General features: G+C 37.3%; 1 protein-coding gene across 1 annotated transcript in view; it reads left to right on the forward strand.

The window, feature by feature from the left end:
* Positions 1-338: 338 nt before the first annotated feature.
* Positions 339-16,198, forward strand: part of kcp (kielin cysteine rich BMP regulator) — a 62,643-nt gene continuing 46,783 nt past the window's right edge. Inside the window, exons 1-8 of the mRNA XM_073850214.1 lie at positions 339-453; positions 3,617-4,173; positions 7,928-8,000; positions 8,437-8,627; positions 10,820-10,985; positions 13,516-13,592; positions 13,707-13,803; positions 13,929-14,011. Coding sequence (XP_073706315.1) covers positions 339-453; positions 3,617-4,173; positions 7,928-8,000; positions 8,437-8,627; positions 10,820-10,985; positions 13,516-13,592; positions 13,707-13,803; positions 13,929-14,011 — 1,359 coding nt within the window. The remainder of the gene's footprint in view (positions 454-3,616; positions 4,174-7,927; positions 8,001-8,436; positions 8,628-10,819; positions 10,986-13,515; positions 13,593-13,706; positions 13,804-13,928; positions 14,012-16,198) is intronic.

Below are 16,198 nucleotides of genomic sequence, written 5' to 3' on the forward strand. Positions count from 1 at the left end.
AGAGAACTGCAGTCTCCTGCGACTGTCACATGTACAGCATTCATTTCAGTCTCGGAAAAGAACGAAACTTTGCCTTGTTTTGTTTGGAGGCGACAGGAAAACCTCGAACCCCGCAGCTAAACAACGGAAAACAAGTCCAGATGTTTCATGTCTGAAGGTCGCTGTCATACGAGACCAGACCAGACTCATCTAGCTCTTCATCCGAGATCTTGCTTCATGTAGGCTATTGACGTTTTTTATTTTAACGTACTTTAATATTTCTAATCATTATTTCACTGAATAATGAAAACGGTATTTTTTCTTCTGAAGACTTTGAAGCAGAAATTGGTCGGGTGAGAATGGAGTTGACGGCTTTAGTTGGAGGTGTTTTCATGAGTTTGCTTGTTCTCTGGAATGTCTGTGACTCTGTTCAAACTCATCAGGACGCGAATCACCCGCGCGGCGCCGACACCGGTGAGAGCTGTCAATCAAACACTTGATACATTGTTGCATTGATGTGTGCCGCCGCTACATTGTATCACTGATGGGCTGAATTGGGCATTCCAAAAGAATGTATTTCGTGTTCATTTATTTATTTAGAAATATTGGAGACTACATGGAATATTTATACTTTTAAAAATCACTTTCACTGCAGGACTGTTTGAATGAACTGCACAAAAGCTGAAGTTTTTTTAATGAAAAAGAAAACGAAAGTGATGAGATGTTACAGCACCTAATAAACGTATATAAAAAATACTTTTAAAAATTGTAATACATTTTACATTTTACATATTATTACAAACTAATCCCTAAATGAATTAGTTTTGCATTAGATATCTAATCTAAAAATACCTAAATGCTAAATGTTTAATGCATAAAATTAAATCCAAATTTCATTGTAATAATAACAAAAAATGTATCTTTTTTTTATTGACTCATTTTCATGATTATTAAAGACTTATTTTACCCCTAAATGAAAACCTTTTGCTTAGGAAAATATGCTTAGTTTTTTAAAAAGCTGTTTGTTTGTTTTTTATGAAAAAGGAAAATAAATAGCATATGCATAAACTCATAACTAAAATATTTGTTAAATAAGTGATTTAAGTTTTTTTTATATAATTTTGAAACAATTTGTTTAAAAAATAGCTAAATACTATATTAATACATACTATTGACTTTTGTTGTTCTAAAGCTATTTATGATTATTAAAAACTAATCACAAACCTAAATAATTTTTTGCATTACATATCTAATCTAAAAATATCTAAAAATGCAAAAAAGTAATTATTTATGATTATTACAATCTAATCCCATCCATGAAATGAAAACCAAATTGCATTGTAATAATATTACTATTTTCATATTTACTTATAATTATGATTATTAAAGCCCCCAATAATTACCCCTAAATTAAAACTTTTGAATTAGAAAATGTGCTAATGTTCTAAAAAGCTGTTTTTTTATAAAAAAAGAAAAGAAAAATGTGATTTTTATAAATAGACTATGCATAAACTTACACCTACAATATTTTTTATCATTTTTGAACAATTTGTCTCTAAAAAATATCGCTAAATTAGAACATACCATTGATTTCTATTATTCTAAAGTGTATTATGATTATTACAAACTAATCCCACCCTTAAATGAACATTTTTTAATTAGAAATCTAATCTATCCATAAAATAAAAACAAAAATACATTGTAATAATGACAAAAAATGTAAAAAGCTTTTTAAAATTTTGCATTTTATATTTACTCACAAATATGATTATTACAGGCCAACCCTACCCCTAAAGAAATTCTTTAGCATCCAAAAAATGTGCTCAATTTTGAAATTATTTTGACTTCGAGGATGTTCCCAAAAGGAGATTTTGATTTTGATTGTAGATTTATCTGTCTTCAGGAGACAGCCCTTCTCTCTATGTTATCAATGTCTCAGTTTGCCTCTTTTTATCTGTAAGTTTTGATTTGCCCAGCGCAGGTATGCTTCTGCTTGCTTGCTTTTTTTTTTTTTTTTTTCAAAGGATCATTTCCACTTCCACATAACCTTTGTTTTCTATCTTGTCTTTTCGTCTCTGTCTGGCCTTTTAAGTTCCTATCTCTTATCAGTTCAATCTGATTTCATAGAGAAATACCTGAGATATAGATTAAGAGTGTGTGTGTGTGTGTGTGTGTGTGTGTGTGTGTGTGTGTGTGTGTGTGTACCTGGTATTCATCACGTTGTGGGGACCAAATGTCCCCACAAGGATAGGAATACCAGTAAATTTTGACCTTGTGGGGACATTTCTCAGGTCCCCATGAGGAAACAGGCTTATAAATCATGCACAATGAGTTTTTTTGATGAAGTAAAAGTATGCACAATCTCCTGTGAGGGCTAGGTTTAGGTGTAGGGTAGGTGTAGGGCGATAGAAAGTACGGTTTGTACAGTATAAAAACCATTACGCCTATGGAATGTCCCCATAAAACATGTAAACCAGTGTGTGTGTGTGTGTGTGTGTGTGTGTGTGTGTGTGTGTGTGTGTGTGTGTGTGTGTGTGTTGCGTTGTCCTCAGGGAGGTTTGGAACAGTAAAGATCTGACAAGGAAAGGAAGTCATTATGAGCATTTTCCTCACTCGCCATCATTGCTCTGCAGGGTTTTTTCCTCTCACATATTACTATTTACATGCTTATAAAAGGTCAAAAAGCTTGTAATTTTGTACCGTTTCATCTGTGTGATAGCAGGTTCACTACTAAAATGTATTATATATTTAATTAATTAATAGTTTCTTTTTTAAATATATTTAAAATGTAATTTATTTATTTGATGCAAAGTTGAATTTTGAGCAGCCATTATTCCAGTTTTCAGTGTCACATGATCCTTTAGAAATCATTCTGTGTTTAATTGATGCATTCAATTGATCAAAAGTGACAGTAAAGATATTTATAATATTACAAAACATTTCAATTTGAAATATATACTGTTCTTTCAAGTCTTTTATTTCTGAAACAAAAATGTATCATGGTTTCCACAAAAATTCTATAATAAGAAGTAATGTGTCTTGAGCAGCAAATTCACATATTAGAATGATTTCTGAAGGATCATCACTGAAGACTGCCGTGAGATTTCTTTTCAAATACATACTTTTTGTTCATAAGTTCTTAGTTTGTCCTGAACAGTTAAACTTTCTGCTGTTCTTCAGAAAAATCCTTCAGGTCCCACAAATTCTTTGGTTTTTCAGCATTTTTGTGTATTTGAACCCTTTCCAGCAATGACTGTATGATTTTGAGATCTATCTTTTCACACTGAGGACAACTGAGGGACTCATATGCAACTATTACAGAAGGTTCAAATGCTCACTGATGCTCCAGAAGGAAAAAACATGCATTAAGAGCCAGGGGTGTAAACTTTTGAAAAGAATGAAGATGTGTACATTTGCCTTATTTTGCCTAAATAAGATAAACTAAGTTAAGTTTTCCCTGATCTTCAAATTGCTCTTAATGCATCGTGTTTCCTTCTGGAGCATCAATGAGCATTTGAACCTTCTGTTACAGTTGCATATGAGTCCTTCAGTTGTCCTCAACTGTGTATCATGGTACTGAATGATTACTAGGCATAATGCATGTCACTTTTGTCATTCTACATGTTTCTTCTCTTAGTAATCAACCTCTTGAAGGCTCTTAATGTCACTCGCTCTCCTCGTGGGGTGTCTAAGGTCAAAGGACGTGACCCAGAGATGCCGGCCTGGCGTTTTCGTTCAAGCACGCCTCATCTAAAACTACCCCAGAATGTTTTGGACTACCTCTTCAACACCTCACAGGGCGTCCTGGGTTTGCACCTGGTGGGCCGTCAGAACAAAGGCTCGGAGGCCACCCTCATCTCCTTCACCTCCTCTGCCCTCCTGCAGAAGGATGAACGCCCCCTGCTGGAGCTCGTCTCCAACACCCGAGCAGACTGGCTGCAGCTGGAGTTCAGGTCAGAGGATGGCCTGCGGACGGAGGTGCTAAAGGTGCCAGGTGGGAGTCCATTCACGGGTGGAGGTTGGGTGAGGATGGCTGTGAGTTTGGAGCCCAGGCAGATAGTGTTGTATGTGGACTGTCAGGATGCCGTGGTGCTCAAACTGAAAGAAGGTGGACGAATCCTGACTCTTTATTTCCCAGAAGATCTGCAGGTTACCTTCTCCAGCACTGCAGGAAAAAAGGCCAGCAAGTTCAGCGTGAGTTTATTGATACAAACACATGCATGCTAGTGTATAAAAGTATTTTAGACTTAGGGTTAGGGTATATATATATAAATTATTTTTTTATTTTTTTATTTTTTTCACCGGAAATGTCACAGGCTTCTCCCAAAAGATAATAAGACGATGTACAATAAGCATCATTGTGGAAAAAAATATTTTTCAGCTTTTATTTACATTTTAACGAAAAGTGGCATGTCCAAAATTATTCATACCCTTTGCAAACTGTCACAGTCTATGGGAAAATCCAAAGTTCTATACCATTCCAAATAGTCCAAGCTGTTCTAAAGCATCCTAATTACCCTGATTCATTGGGAACAGCTATTGAGTTGGAGCTCATCGCTAAAGATGAATGGGCAAAAATACCAGTGGAGACATGCAAAAAGCTGGTCAGCAATTATAGGAAGTGTTTGATTGCTGTAATAGCCAATAAAGGCTTTTCTATTTATTTTTGAGAAGAATTGCATCGTGAATTAAGAAATGATTCTACGTCGTTTCTGAGAATTTCCGAATGCATCACGATTCAGTCTCAAAACGATTCTTAGCTTAGTTTTGGCACTGCATGTTTCTTACACACACTTGAACCTAAAATAATCATTCATAAAGTTTGAAAATGTTGAAGTGAATTACAAGGGAGTTAGCTGTTTATATTAATCTCACGTCATAAAAGCATTCTGACCCGATGTGCAATTACATGACTCAACCAAACACACAAACGCTCTTCGGCCTTCATCTTCGTTGTCATTTTGTGCAGTTAAAAACTAGATTTGTCACGTTACAGCCAAGGAGGTCTGGGTCCAGATGCAGGTAAGTATTTTATTAACAGAAAATAAACAAAACAAAAGGCCAACACGGCACAAATGTAACAAACTGAAACACTAAATAAACTAAACAGGGAACATGATCTTGAGCCAGGAATACAGGAACGCAGAGTGAACAGACAAAACAGGAGACATAAGACAATGCAGACCTGAAAACGGAATGAAGTGTGAGTGTTCTTATACAGAGTCCAGATTGTGAACAGCTGTGTGTGAATCAGTGGTAATGACAAAACAGACGTGATGAATCAGAGTGCAGTGCAAACAGCGACCTCAGGTGGCTGAGGGAAAACCCACAGCCCCGATCATGACAGTACCCCCTCTCTAGGGAACGGCTACCAGACGTTCCCAAAACAAAATTTCTGGAGGGAGGAGGAACGGTGGAAGGTGCATAAGGGGGAGGGATGGCGGGCCAGGCCCGTGCAGCGGAGGGACGTGAGCGGACACCGCCGCCAGAGGAACGTGAGCTGGCCTCGCCGCCAGTGGAACTTCAGCGGTCACCGCCGCGTCCGGAACAGAGAGAGCGGTCACCGCCGAGTCCGGAGCAGAGAGAGCGGTCACCGCCGCGTCAGGAGCAGAGAGAGCGGTCACCGCCGCGTCAGGAGCAGATTGAGCGGACGCCCTCTCCCGAAAAAACGCTTCCGCCCTGGCCCTATAGTAGGGGCGCTTCCGCTCCGCCTCAGCGTTAATGGCCTCCATCGCCGCCAAACAGGCGTAGATGGTCTCAAAGCGGGTGGCCGACGCTGCCTCCGCCTCCTCAGAAAAAAAATTACTCCCCGCTGGACCCATCAGTGAGGTCTGCATTCTGTCACGTTACAGCCAAGGAGGTCTGGGTCCAGATGCAGGTAAGTATTTTATTAACAGAAAATAAACAAAACAAAAGGCCAACACGGCACAAATGTAACAAACTGAAACACTAAATAAACTAAACAGGGAACATGATCTTGAGCCAGGAATACAGGAACGCAGAGTGAACAGACAAAACAGGAGACATAAGACAATGCAGACCTGAAAACGGAATGAAGTGTGAGTGTTCTTATACAGAGTCCAGATTGTGAACAGCTGTGTGTGAATCAGTGGTAATGACAAAACAGACGTGATGAATCAGAGTGCAGTGCAAACAGCGACCTCAGGTGGCTGAGGGAAAACCCACAGCCCCGATCATGACAAGATTAGAGTGCCATTTGCTGTTAAAAACTAAGCTCAGAATCGATTCCAGAGAGAATTGCGATGCATTCGGAAAATCTCAGAATCGACTCATGAATCGCAATGCATCAATTCCGGGTGTCCAGAATAATACTGGTAAAGTTAATCACATTAACTACACTATAACAATTTGGTGTAGGAATTGCTTCATAACAATTGCTAGTAAATTTCAATAAATACATCAAATTAATCTAGAACTTTTGAAACAGTATGAAATAGTATTTTCTTGTATTTCCAACATCAAAAAAATCATTTTCAAAGTGTATAGACATGTTACAACAACATTTCAAGACTACAGTGTTTCCAAATACCTTTTGTCCTAATTTCCAACAATATATTATAAGTTTTTTGTTTCATTAAAAGTGTTCAATTTGTCTTATTTCATTTGATATTTTATTATTAAATGCAATATCATTAATTCATTTTGAATGTCTCCTGCATGCCCAAGTATTTTGGGGACTATCATAAATGTTTTTAACATTGATAATAAGAAGAACTATTATTAATATTTGAGCACCAATAATAATAATTAGTAGGTAATGATTAAACACCAAATCAACATATTAGAATAATTTCTGAAGGATCATGTCACACTGAAGACTAGAGTAATGATGCTGAAAATTCAGATTTGCATCATAAGAATGAACTACATTTTAAAATACATTCAATTAGAAAACAGTTATTTTATTTTGTAATAATTTTTCACAATATTTCTGTATTTTACTGAATTATTTACTGTATTTTTGATCAAATAAATACAGCCTTGGTGAGTGAAAGATACTTCTTTCAAAGTGTTTTAAAAAACATAATGCGTACTTTTGAATGGTAGTGTAAGTGAATCATGCAAAAAAAAATATGAACCTCAGAGAACATTTAGTGCAACATATTTTAGACAGGGGAACAAAATCTAAACCAGCACGCAAATACCACATCAAACAGCTAACATCATGGTTGTCAGTAGGGCTAAAATGTTTTCCACACTAACAAATTTTCTCCAGTTTTTCCTTAAGTTTTTCTTCTGAAGCTTTATAACCTAGCATAAGCAATCCTTTAGCACTACCATTTGTGACCCTGGACCACAAAACCAGTTATAAAGGTCAGTTATCGTAAATTGAGATTTATACATGATTGATGCATGGTTTGTTAGGATAGGACGTATATTTGGCCGAGATACAACTATTTGAAAATCTGGAATCTGAATCTGAAAATCAAAATATTGAGAAAATCGCGTTTAAAGTTGTCTAAATGAAGTTCTTAACAATGCATGTTACTAATCAAAAATTACGTTTTGATATGTTTACGGTAGGAAATTTTCAAAAGATCCTTATGGAAAGTAATCTTCGATTAATATCCAAATGATTATTGCCATAAAATAAAAATGGATAATTTGGACTCGTACAATGTATTGTTGGCTATTGCTACAAATATACCCCTGCTACTTATGACTGGTTTTGTGGTCCAGGTGCACATTTATCTCAATAAACGTAGCTCAGCTGGTGCAGGACTATTGACTTTTAGAAGCCCTCAAAATGAATTGGTCCCCTGCAAAACTCTTTAAAGCATTCTACAGAGGTGATTGTTCTGGTGTTGTCATTACTCATCTGTTTTAAGACGTTACTGTCATGACTTTGCAATGAGTCGCCATGGTTACAGAGTTCACTGTTTTCAAGGCCACAGAACTGACTGTATGTGTTTTCTCATCATTTCAGGGTGGTTGGCAGACTGCTGAACTCTCCACCAGGGCATATGAAAAGCGTCCATGGTTCTGTGACAATGTAACAGGCATGAAAACAATACATTTATACATCTTAATGCTCAATATACTTAAACATATAAACAACAAAACATTTAAACATCTTAACCACACATGCAACAAAGCTGAAAATAAAGCTTCAGGACGTGAAGCTTCTTCTAATATAAAGTTAGGACCCACAAAAGAGTTTGATTCAGGTTTAGTCATATTTTCAGCTGTTAGGTTTTTTTTTTAGGGGTCAGCTAGTAGCTGTGGTATTATTTTATTAGGGATGTTTATGATTGTTTTCTGGAAACCTTATTACCTTTATTGCCCTCTGATACACAGGGTTAATGTATGCTTTAGCATTATAGATCAAGTACTGATGTACACATATTGAAATATGTCCAAAATATCCAGGTGAGCCAAGCACAGTGCATTCATCTTTTCTAACCTGTGTGTTTGCATGTGTTTGTGGTTTTACAGACTCCCTTCTGGACATAGTCATTCCCACAGTACCTGCAGTGTATGACCTGGACATGATGCAAGATCAGGGAGACCGTGGAGATGGAATAGTATCAGCTGCAGCATACCAAGTTGATCCAGACGCACGCCTTGGCCAATTGGAGAACAACCTGCATAGCATCAGAACCATGCTGGACATGCTGAAGAGTCAGGTACATTGGGAACATATTGCAAATACCTGTAGGCATGCTGTTGAGTCTGCACATAGAAAAAAAGGACTAGAAAGTACCATTATTGTTATTTTAAATCTGTACCATGGCCATACCAGAGTTTGTATGAGGGAAATGTACAATATTAGTGCTGTGGTGTACAGTATATTAAAATACCTTGGAGTACCATGTGAATGTTATCGTAAATTAATTTCGTAATTATTTAGCATGTAGTATGTATGTATGTACAGTTGAACTCAAAAGTTTACTGCAAAATGTTCATTATTTTACCAAAATGCGTATTTTTTATTAATTACTGACCTGGATAAGATATTTCACATAAAAGACATTTACATATAGTCTACAAGAGAAAATAATAGTTTAGATGGATAGATAGTTTACATAGACTTGATTCTTGTATACTGGGTTTTTACCTAAATGATCTACATCTGTTTTGTTTGTTTTTTTGTTTAGTGATGAGTCACTTGTTTGTCCTGAACAGTCAAACTGCCTGCTGTTCTTCAGAAAAATTCTTCAGGTTCCACAAATTCTTTGGTTTTTCTGCATTTTTGTGTATTTGAACCCTTTCCAACAATGACTGTATGATTTTGAGATCCATCTTTTCACACTGAGGACAACTGAGATACTTATATGCAACTATTACAGAAGATTCAAACGCTCACTGATGCTCTAGAACAGGGGTGGGGAACCCTGGTCCTCGAGGGCCGCAGTCCTCTAAGTTTTTCATACAACCCTGCTTCACAACACCTGACTCAAATCAAATGGATCCAACAGCCAATGAAGTTCTGCACAATCACTAGTTAATTTGAATCAGGTGTGTTTGCGCAAGGAAACATGGAAACCTTGCAGGATGAGGGCCAAGGTTCCCCACCCCTGCTCTAGAAGGAAAGATGATGCATTAAGAGCCGTGGGGTGAAAACTTTTTGAATTTGAAGATCAGGGTTAATTGAACTTATTTTGTCTTCTGAGAAACATGCAAGTTAACATGTAAATGGAAAAAAAAAGATATTTATGTAAAATAAGAAAATGTACACATTATCATTCTGTTCAAATGTTTTCACCCCCTGGCTCTTAAAGGAAAGGAAAGGGGGTGAGTGAGGCCAAGTATGGTGACCCATACAAGGAACTTGTGCTCTGCATTTAACCCATCCAAGTGCACACACACAGTAGTGAACACACACACACCGTGAACACACACCCGGAGCAGTGGGCAGCCATTGCTGCGGCGCCCGGGGAGCAGTTGGGGGATCGGTGCCTTGCTCAAGGGACTCACCTCAGTCGTGGTATTGAGGGTGGAGAGAGTGCTGTACATTCACTCCCCCCACCTACAATCCCTGCCGGACCTGAGACTCGAACCTGCAACTTTGGGTTACAAGTCCGAATCTCTAACCATTAGGCCACGGCTGCCTTAATGCATTGTGTTTCCTTCTAGAGCATCAGTGAGAGTTTGAACCTTCCCTCAGTTGTCCTCAGTGTGAAAAAATGGATCTCAAACTCAAACAGTCATTGTTGGAAAGGGTTTAAATACACAAAAATGCTGAAAAACCAAAGAATTTGTTGTACCTGAAGGATTTTTCTGAAGAACAGGAGGCAGTTTAACTGTTCAGGACAAACAAGGGACTCATGAACAACTATCACTAAACAAACATTTAGGTAACAACATAGTATTAAGAATCAAGTGTATGTAAACTTTTGAACGGGTCATTTTTATAAATTCAACTGTTACTTTCTCTTGTAGGCTATTTGTAAACGTCTATTTTTTGTGAATTATCTTATTCAAGACCGTACTAAATAAAAAATAACATGCATTTTGTATGATCTCTCTAATTTTGGTAAAATAATGAACATTTTGCAGAGTGAACATCTCTGCAAGGTGTATGTAAACTTTTGACCTCATGTATATGTACATGTGCATATGTAAATATATGTTACGCAGTGTAATCATTAAAGGGATAGTTCACCCAAAAATAAAAGTTCTGTCATTAATTACTCACCTTCATGTTGTTCCAAACACGTTAGACCTTCGTTTATCTTTGAAACACCAATTAAGATATTTTGAAAGAAATCCAAGAGCTTTCTGAACCTCTATAGACAGCAACACAACTGCCACATTCAAGGACCATAAAGGTAGTAGGGACACTGTTCTTTTTTTAACAACTCTTTAATGTTTGTAGAACACAGCCCTGCAGGCGAGAGTAGACTACCTGGAAACCTGTGAGTGTTCGAAACGGAAATGTGTGTGGGAAGGACGTCAGATGGATGAAGGCTCCCAATGGTCTCCTGACAGCCGCACTGTCTGTATCTGCACCCAAGGGAAAGTTCAGTGCAGCCGCTCAAATGGTGAGTAATCTGACATCCATTACATCAGCATTAGGAATCAAAACACAAAATAATTAATTACAACATACTCATTAAGCTTCTAAGCTTTAATCAGCAAGCCAGTCATAAGGGAAATTTACATGCATGACATAAATGAACATAATGAACCACAGTGGTTTTCCTTGAAGTCCTGTAATCAAATTTTTTTTGTGGGTATGTGAGTTTGTAGCCAAGTGGTTCAAAACTGATTTGCACTGGTGCACCCGTTTTCTACAACATATTTTGCTTTTATGATCTGTTGTAGGACAGTTTGATTTATTCAGTAAAATGACAAATTTTTGGCGCAGAAAAGTATGATGATTTAGTGTGTGTGTGTGTGTGTGTGTGTGTGTGTGTGCGTGTGTGTGTGTACTTATCACACATAAGCAGATGTCTTGTCAGTGAAACAGACTTGTAAATGCAATAAAAAGTTATTTATTTCCCCTCTCTCTCATTTTCCTTAGCTCTTTTCCATTCTTGCTCTCTGTCTAATTGGATGTGTATGTTTAGACAGAGTGGATTACAGATTTAGAACAGTAGACAATCCAACAGCTGTTTAAATCAGTCCTCTTCTACAATCTCTCTCTTACTTCCGTCTTAAATCTTGTTTACTGAAAGCGTGATCCGCAATAGTAATGGCAATATTTTGTTTGTAATACACATATTTACACATAATTATATTACATTGTTGCTGTGAAAAAAACAAACAAACACATATATATATATATATATATATATATATATATATACATCGCATTGCAAAAGTATTCATACCCCTTAATTTTTTTTCCCTCGTTTTATGTTGCAGCCTTACAGTATGTAAAATTGCTTTAAATAACTTTTTTTCCACATCAGTTTACACTCCATACACTATAATGGCGAAGCAAAAAACTAATTTGTAAACTTTGCAAATTTCTTAAAACTAAAAACCTGAAATAAGTACATTGCATAAGTATTCATACCCTTAACATGGTACTTAGTTGAAGCTCCTTTACAGACCCAAGCCTTTTGGTATGATGCAAAAATTTTGGCACATCTGCATTTGGCAATTCTCTGCCATTCTTCTCCTCACCTCTTCACCTCTCAAGCTCTGTCAACTTGGATGAGGGCTGGCAGACCTTTTCAGGCTTCTCCAGAAATGTTTGTTTGGGTTCAAGCCCAGGCTCTGGCTGGGCCACTCAAGGACATTCACAGAGTTGTCTTTTAGCCACTCTTGGTGTGTGCTTAGGGTGATTTCTCTGTTGGAAGTTGAACCTCCTTCCCAGTCTGATGTTCATTAACGCTATCTTGATATATTGGTGCATTGAGCTTTCCTTCGAGTCCCTCAGTCCCTGCCGCTGAAAAACAGCCCCACAGCATTAGGCTTCTACTTCCATACTTTAGTATTGGGATGCTACTGTGCAGATGATAAACAGTGCCTGGTTTCCTGTGAACATAATGCTTGGAATTAAGGTTCATGAATTAAGGTGCTTTGTTGCAAATTCCAAGTTGGTTTTCATGTGTCTTCTAATCTAAGGAGAGGATTGGGTTTGGCCACACCACCATAAATCCCAGATCGGTGGAGTGTTGCAGGGATGTTTGTCCTTCTCTAAGTTTCTCCATTTTGCATATATAATCATAAAGCTCAATTAGAATGACCATCAGCTTCTTGGTCACCAGTCTAACCAAGGCCCTTCTCTATCAATTGCTCTTCGTTGTTCCAAACTTCGTCCATTATGGATGATGGAGGCTACATGCTTATGTGAACCTTCAATGCAACAGAATAAGTTCTGAACTCTTCCCCAGATGTGTGCCTTGATGTAACCCTGTTTCTGAGCTCTACAGGCAGTTCATTTGATCTCAAGGCTTGCTTTTTGCTCAAATATACATTTTCAGCTGTTAGATCCTTTATTAAGACAGCGTGCCTTTTCAAATCATACCCATTCAAACGAAATTGCCACAGGTTAACTTCACTTGAAGTGTAGTAACATCTACAAGCAATATGAATGCTCCTGAGCTAAATTTCAACTGTCCCAGAAATACTTTAATACTTACTTGAATCATTTCAGTTTATTATTTCTAATAAATTTGCAAAGTTGTTACAAATCTGTTTCTTGCTTTGTCGTTATGGTGTATGGAGTGTAGATTGATGTGGAAAAGAATAATTTAAAGCAGTTTGACATAAGGAAGCAACATAAAATATGAAAAAAAAATAATACTTTCGCATATATGTTATATGTGACATAAATGATGTTGAAAGAAGCATGAATTTCAGAAGACCCCACTGACCCCACTTTACGTGAGAATGCATTGAACTACTCGTTTTCAGACATCAGATTTTTAGAACAGACTGGAGTCACTCATGAATACTCACAGACATCTTTATAGTTCATATTGCAGATAAGATTGGATCTGATGTGGGCAGAAAATATGCTTGCAGACACACACACACTTCTTCAATGCTTATCTCGAAGATTGTTTCCATAGGGGTTCGTTCCGGTGCAATACACCTTGTGTATGTCTCTGATTGCAGAATGCAGCTTTCACGGCAATATCTATAGCAATGGCGATGTCTTCAGCCCAGACGACTGCAACCGCTGTACATGTGAAGTATGAAATCAAAAAGATTTGGTTTTTGATCTTCACTTGTGTCCTTCTCTCTTGCTGGCATGTCTTGTGCAACTGTGACACTGTTCTGTGTGTGTATGTGTGCTTATTTTATAGCATGGAAGAGTAGAGTGTAATGTGAATCCATGTCCATCACAGTCCTGTCAGGAACCGTCTGCTCCTCAGGAAACGTGCTGCCCTGTCTGCCAAACAAGTACCCACAATGCATCTCTACACACAATGTGCTTTCATATACTGTAGTATTTAAATGCCACTCCAAAGTACTTATATGTGCATTATAAAAGGTGTATTTGTGTTGTCTTCCGTGTTAATCTTTAGGATGTGAACATGAGGGTGAAATCTATGAGAACGGCGATGTGTTTGTGTCGAGAACAAACCCTTGCGTCAAGTGCAGCTGCTCTGTGAGTCTACTTTGTGTGTTTGTTTGCTGTCCTTGCAGGGATGAAATTGCATTTGAAATTAAACCAAAGACAGCCAAAAAACAACGGAAAGTTTCATAAATGGACTAAACAATCTCATTATTCATATCCAAATGTTCCGAAAGAGATATTTTAGTGTTAGAATTTGAGAATCTGTACGGATTATAGTTAGATAAATTATATTTGTGACCCTGGACCACCAAACCAGTTTTAAGTAGTGCAGGTATATTTGTAGCAATAGCCAAACATACATTGTATGGGTCAAAATTATTCTTTTTTCTTTTATGCAAAAAATCATTAGGATATTAAGTAAAGATCATGTTCCATAAACATATTTTGTACATTTCCTACCGTAAATATATCAAAACTTAATTTTTGATTAGTAACATGCATTGCTACCTCAATGAAAAGCTTATTTATTCAGCCTTAAGATGATGTATAACCCTAAAATGCTAAATAAGGTCAAACTGAAATAGCAAAAGACATTTCAATAATTAGGGAAGTTAGTGTACATTTTGCAGGTGTTCCTGTGGTAAAAACTTCTAATCAATCAGCAAGATTTCTGGGTCCCAGGTGTCTTTTATACAGAAAACAAGATTAGGAGCACTCTCTTAAAAGGGACTTCTAACTTATTTCACTCATTAAAAATTGTTTTTCTGTCACTCACTGTTAAAATACTTCTGCAATAATTGGCAGATTGCCTTCTTAAAAAGATTCCAAGTGTAGGTCTGTATTCCAAAGCATTCATGAATTAAAACAATTTGAATAGTTTTTGGATAGTGCACTTTAAGATCTATGTTCAAAAATAGGGGGTTAAAATCCATCGAATAGAGGCAGATTTGTTCTACCTTGTGAAAAAATTTTTTTTTAATAAAATATTCTAATAAACTATTCTATAGTTACAGAGCAGTGTTTGTATAATTGCTTCAGTTTTGTCACCTCCTTCATTGCTGTGCACAGTTTTACTACACTGTGGCTAATTTGTAGATTGTACACAAAGAAACATCTCTGTATTTTGTATTGTCACGGGTGAAGAATCACACGACAAGGAAAGCTGAGTGAACAGCCCCGGAGGTTGGTTTTTATTAAACAAATACTTAAAAACGTGAATCGTGGCGTGAGGCTGGTGCGGCGTGTCTGTGTTGTGCTCTTCAAACGTCGAAAGTGGGTGGCCAGGGGTGCTCAAGTGAGGGAGATCAGTCACTCGCTGCTTTCTAAAACAAAAGAGAACACAAGTTAGAGCCGTTTCGTTCCAGCTTGAGACGTCGTCTGTTTGGCTGAGTAGCGTGCCGGCTTATAAAGCCGGCTGTTGATTGGGAAGCAGCGGTGGCCGATCTGCGGTGATGAGGACATGCGGGTGTAGATTGTCTGTTGCCAGGGCAACGCTGATGAGTCCAGAGACACCCGTCACAGTATTTTTGCTTAGTTCCCAATCATTTCCTATGGCGGTCATTTTTGACCATTAAAGGAGTAGTTCAATTTCACAACAAACATTTACAGATAATGTACTCACCCCCTTGTCATCCAAGATGTTCATGTCTTTCTTTCTTCAGTCGTAAAGAAATGATGTTTTTGAGGAAATCATTTCAGGATTTCTCTCCATATAGTAGACTTTAATGGTGCCCCTGAGTTTGAACTTCCAAAATGCAGTTTAAATGCAGCTTCAAAGGGGTTTAAATGATCCCAGCTGAGGAAGAAGGGTCTTATCTAGTGAAACGATCGGTTATTTTCTAAAAACATTTACAATTTATATACTTTTTAATCTCTATACAGAGTGCACACATAGCTGGACAAGACGAGCATTTGAGGTTAAAAAGTATGTAAATTTTAACTTTAAAAAAAAAAAATAACGATCGTTTTGCTAGATAAGACCCTTCTTTCCACTGCTGTAATAGTTTAGAGCCATTTGAAACTGCATTTTGGAAGTTCAAACTCGCGGGCACCATAGAAGTCCATTATATGGAGAGAAATCCTAAAATGTTTTCCTCAAAAAACATAATTTCCTCACGACTGAAGAAAGAAAGACATGAACATCTTGGATTCTTTTTGTTCTGAAAGTGAACTACTCCTTTAACAACACAAGTGTGATTCATTTTTTTTTTTTTTTACCTTTTTTCGAGTTAAGTCCACAGTTTTTTGGAGGGTCACATAACGACAGAAAGGTCAAAC

The sequence above is a fragment of the Garra rufa genome, chromosome 11, assembly GCF_049309525.1.
Source record: "Garra rufa chromosome 11, GarRuf1.0, whole genome shotgun sequence".
NCBI lineage: Eukaryota > Metazoa > Chordata > Actinopteri > Cypriniformes > Cyprinidae > Garra > Garra rufa.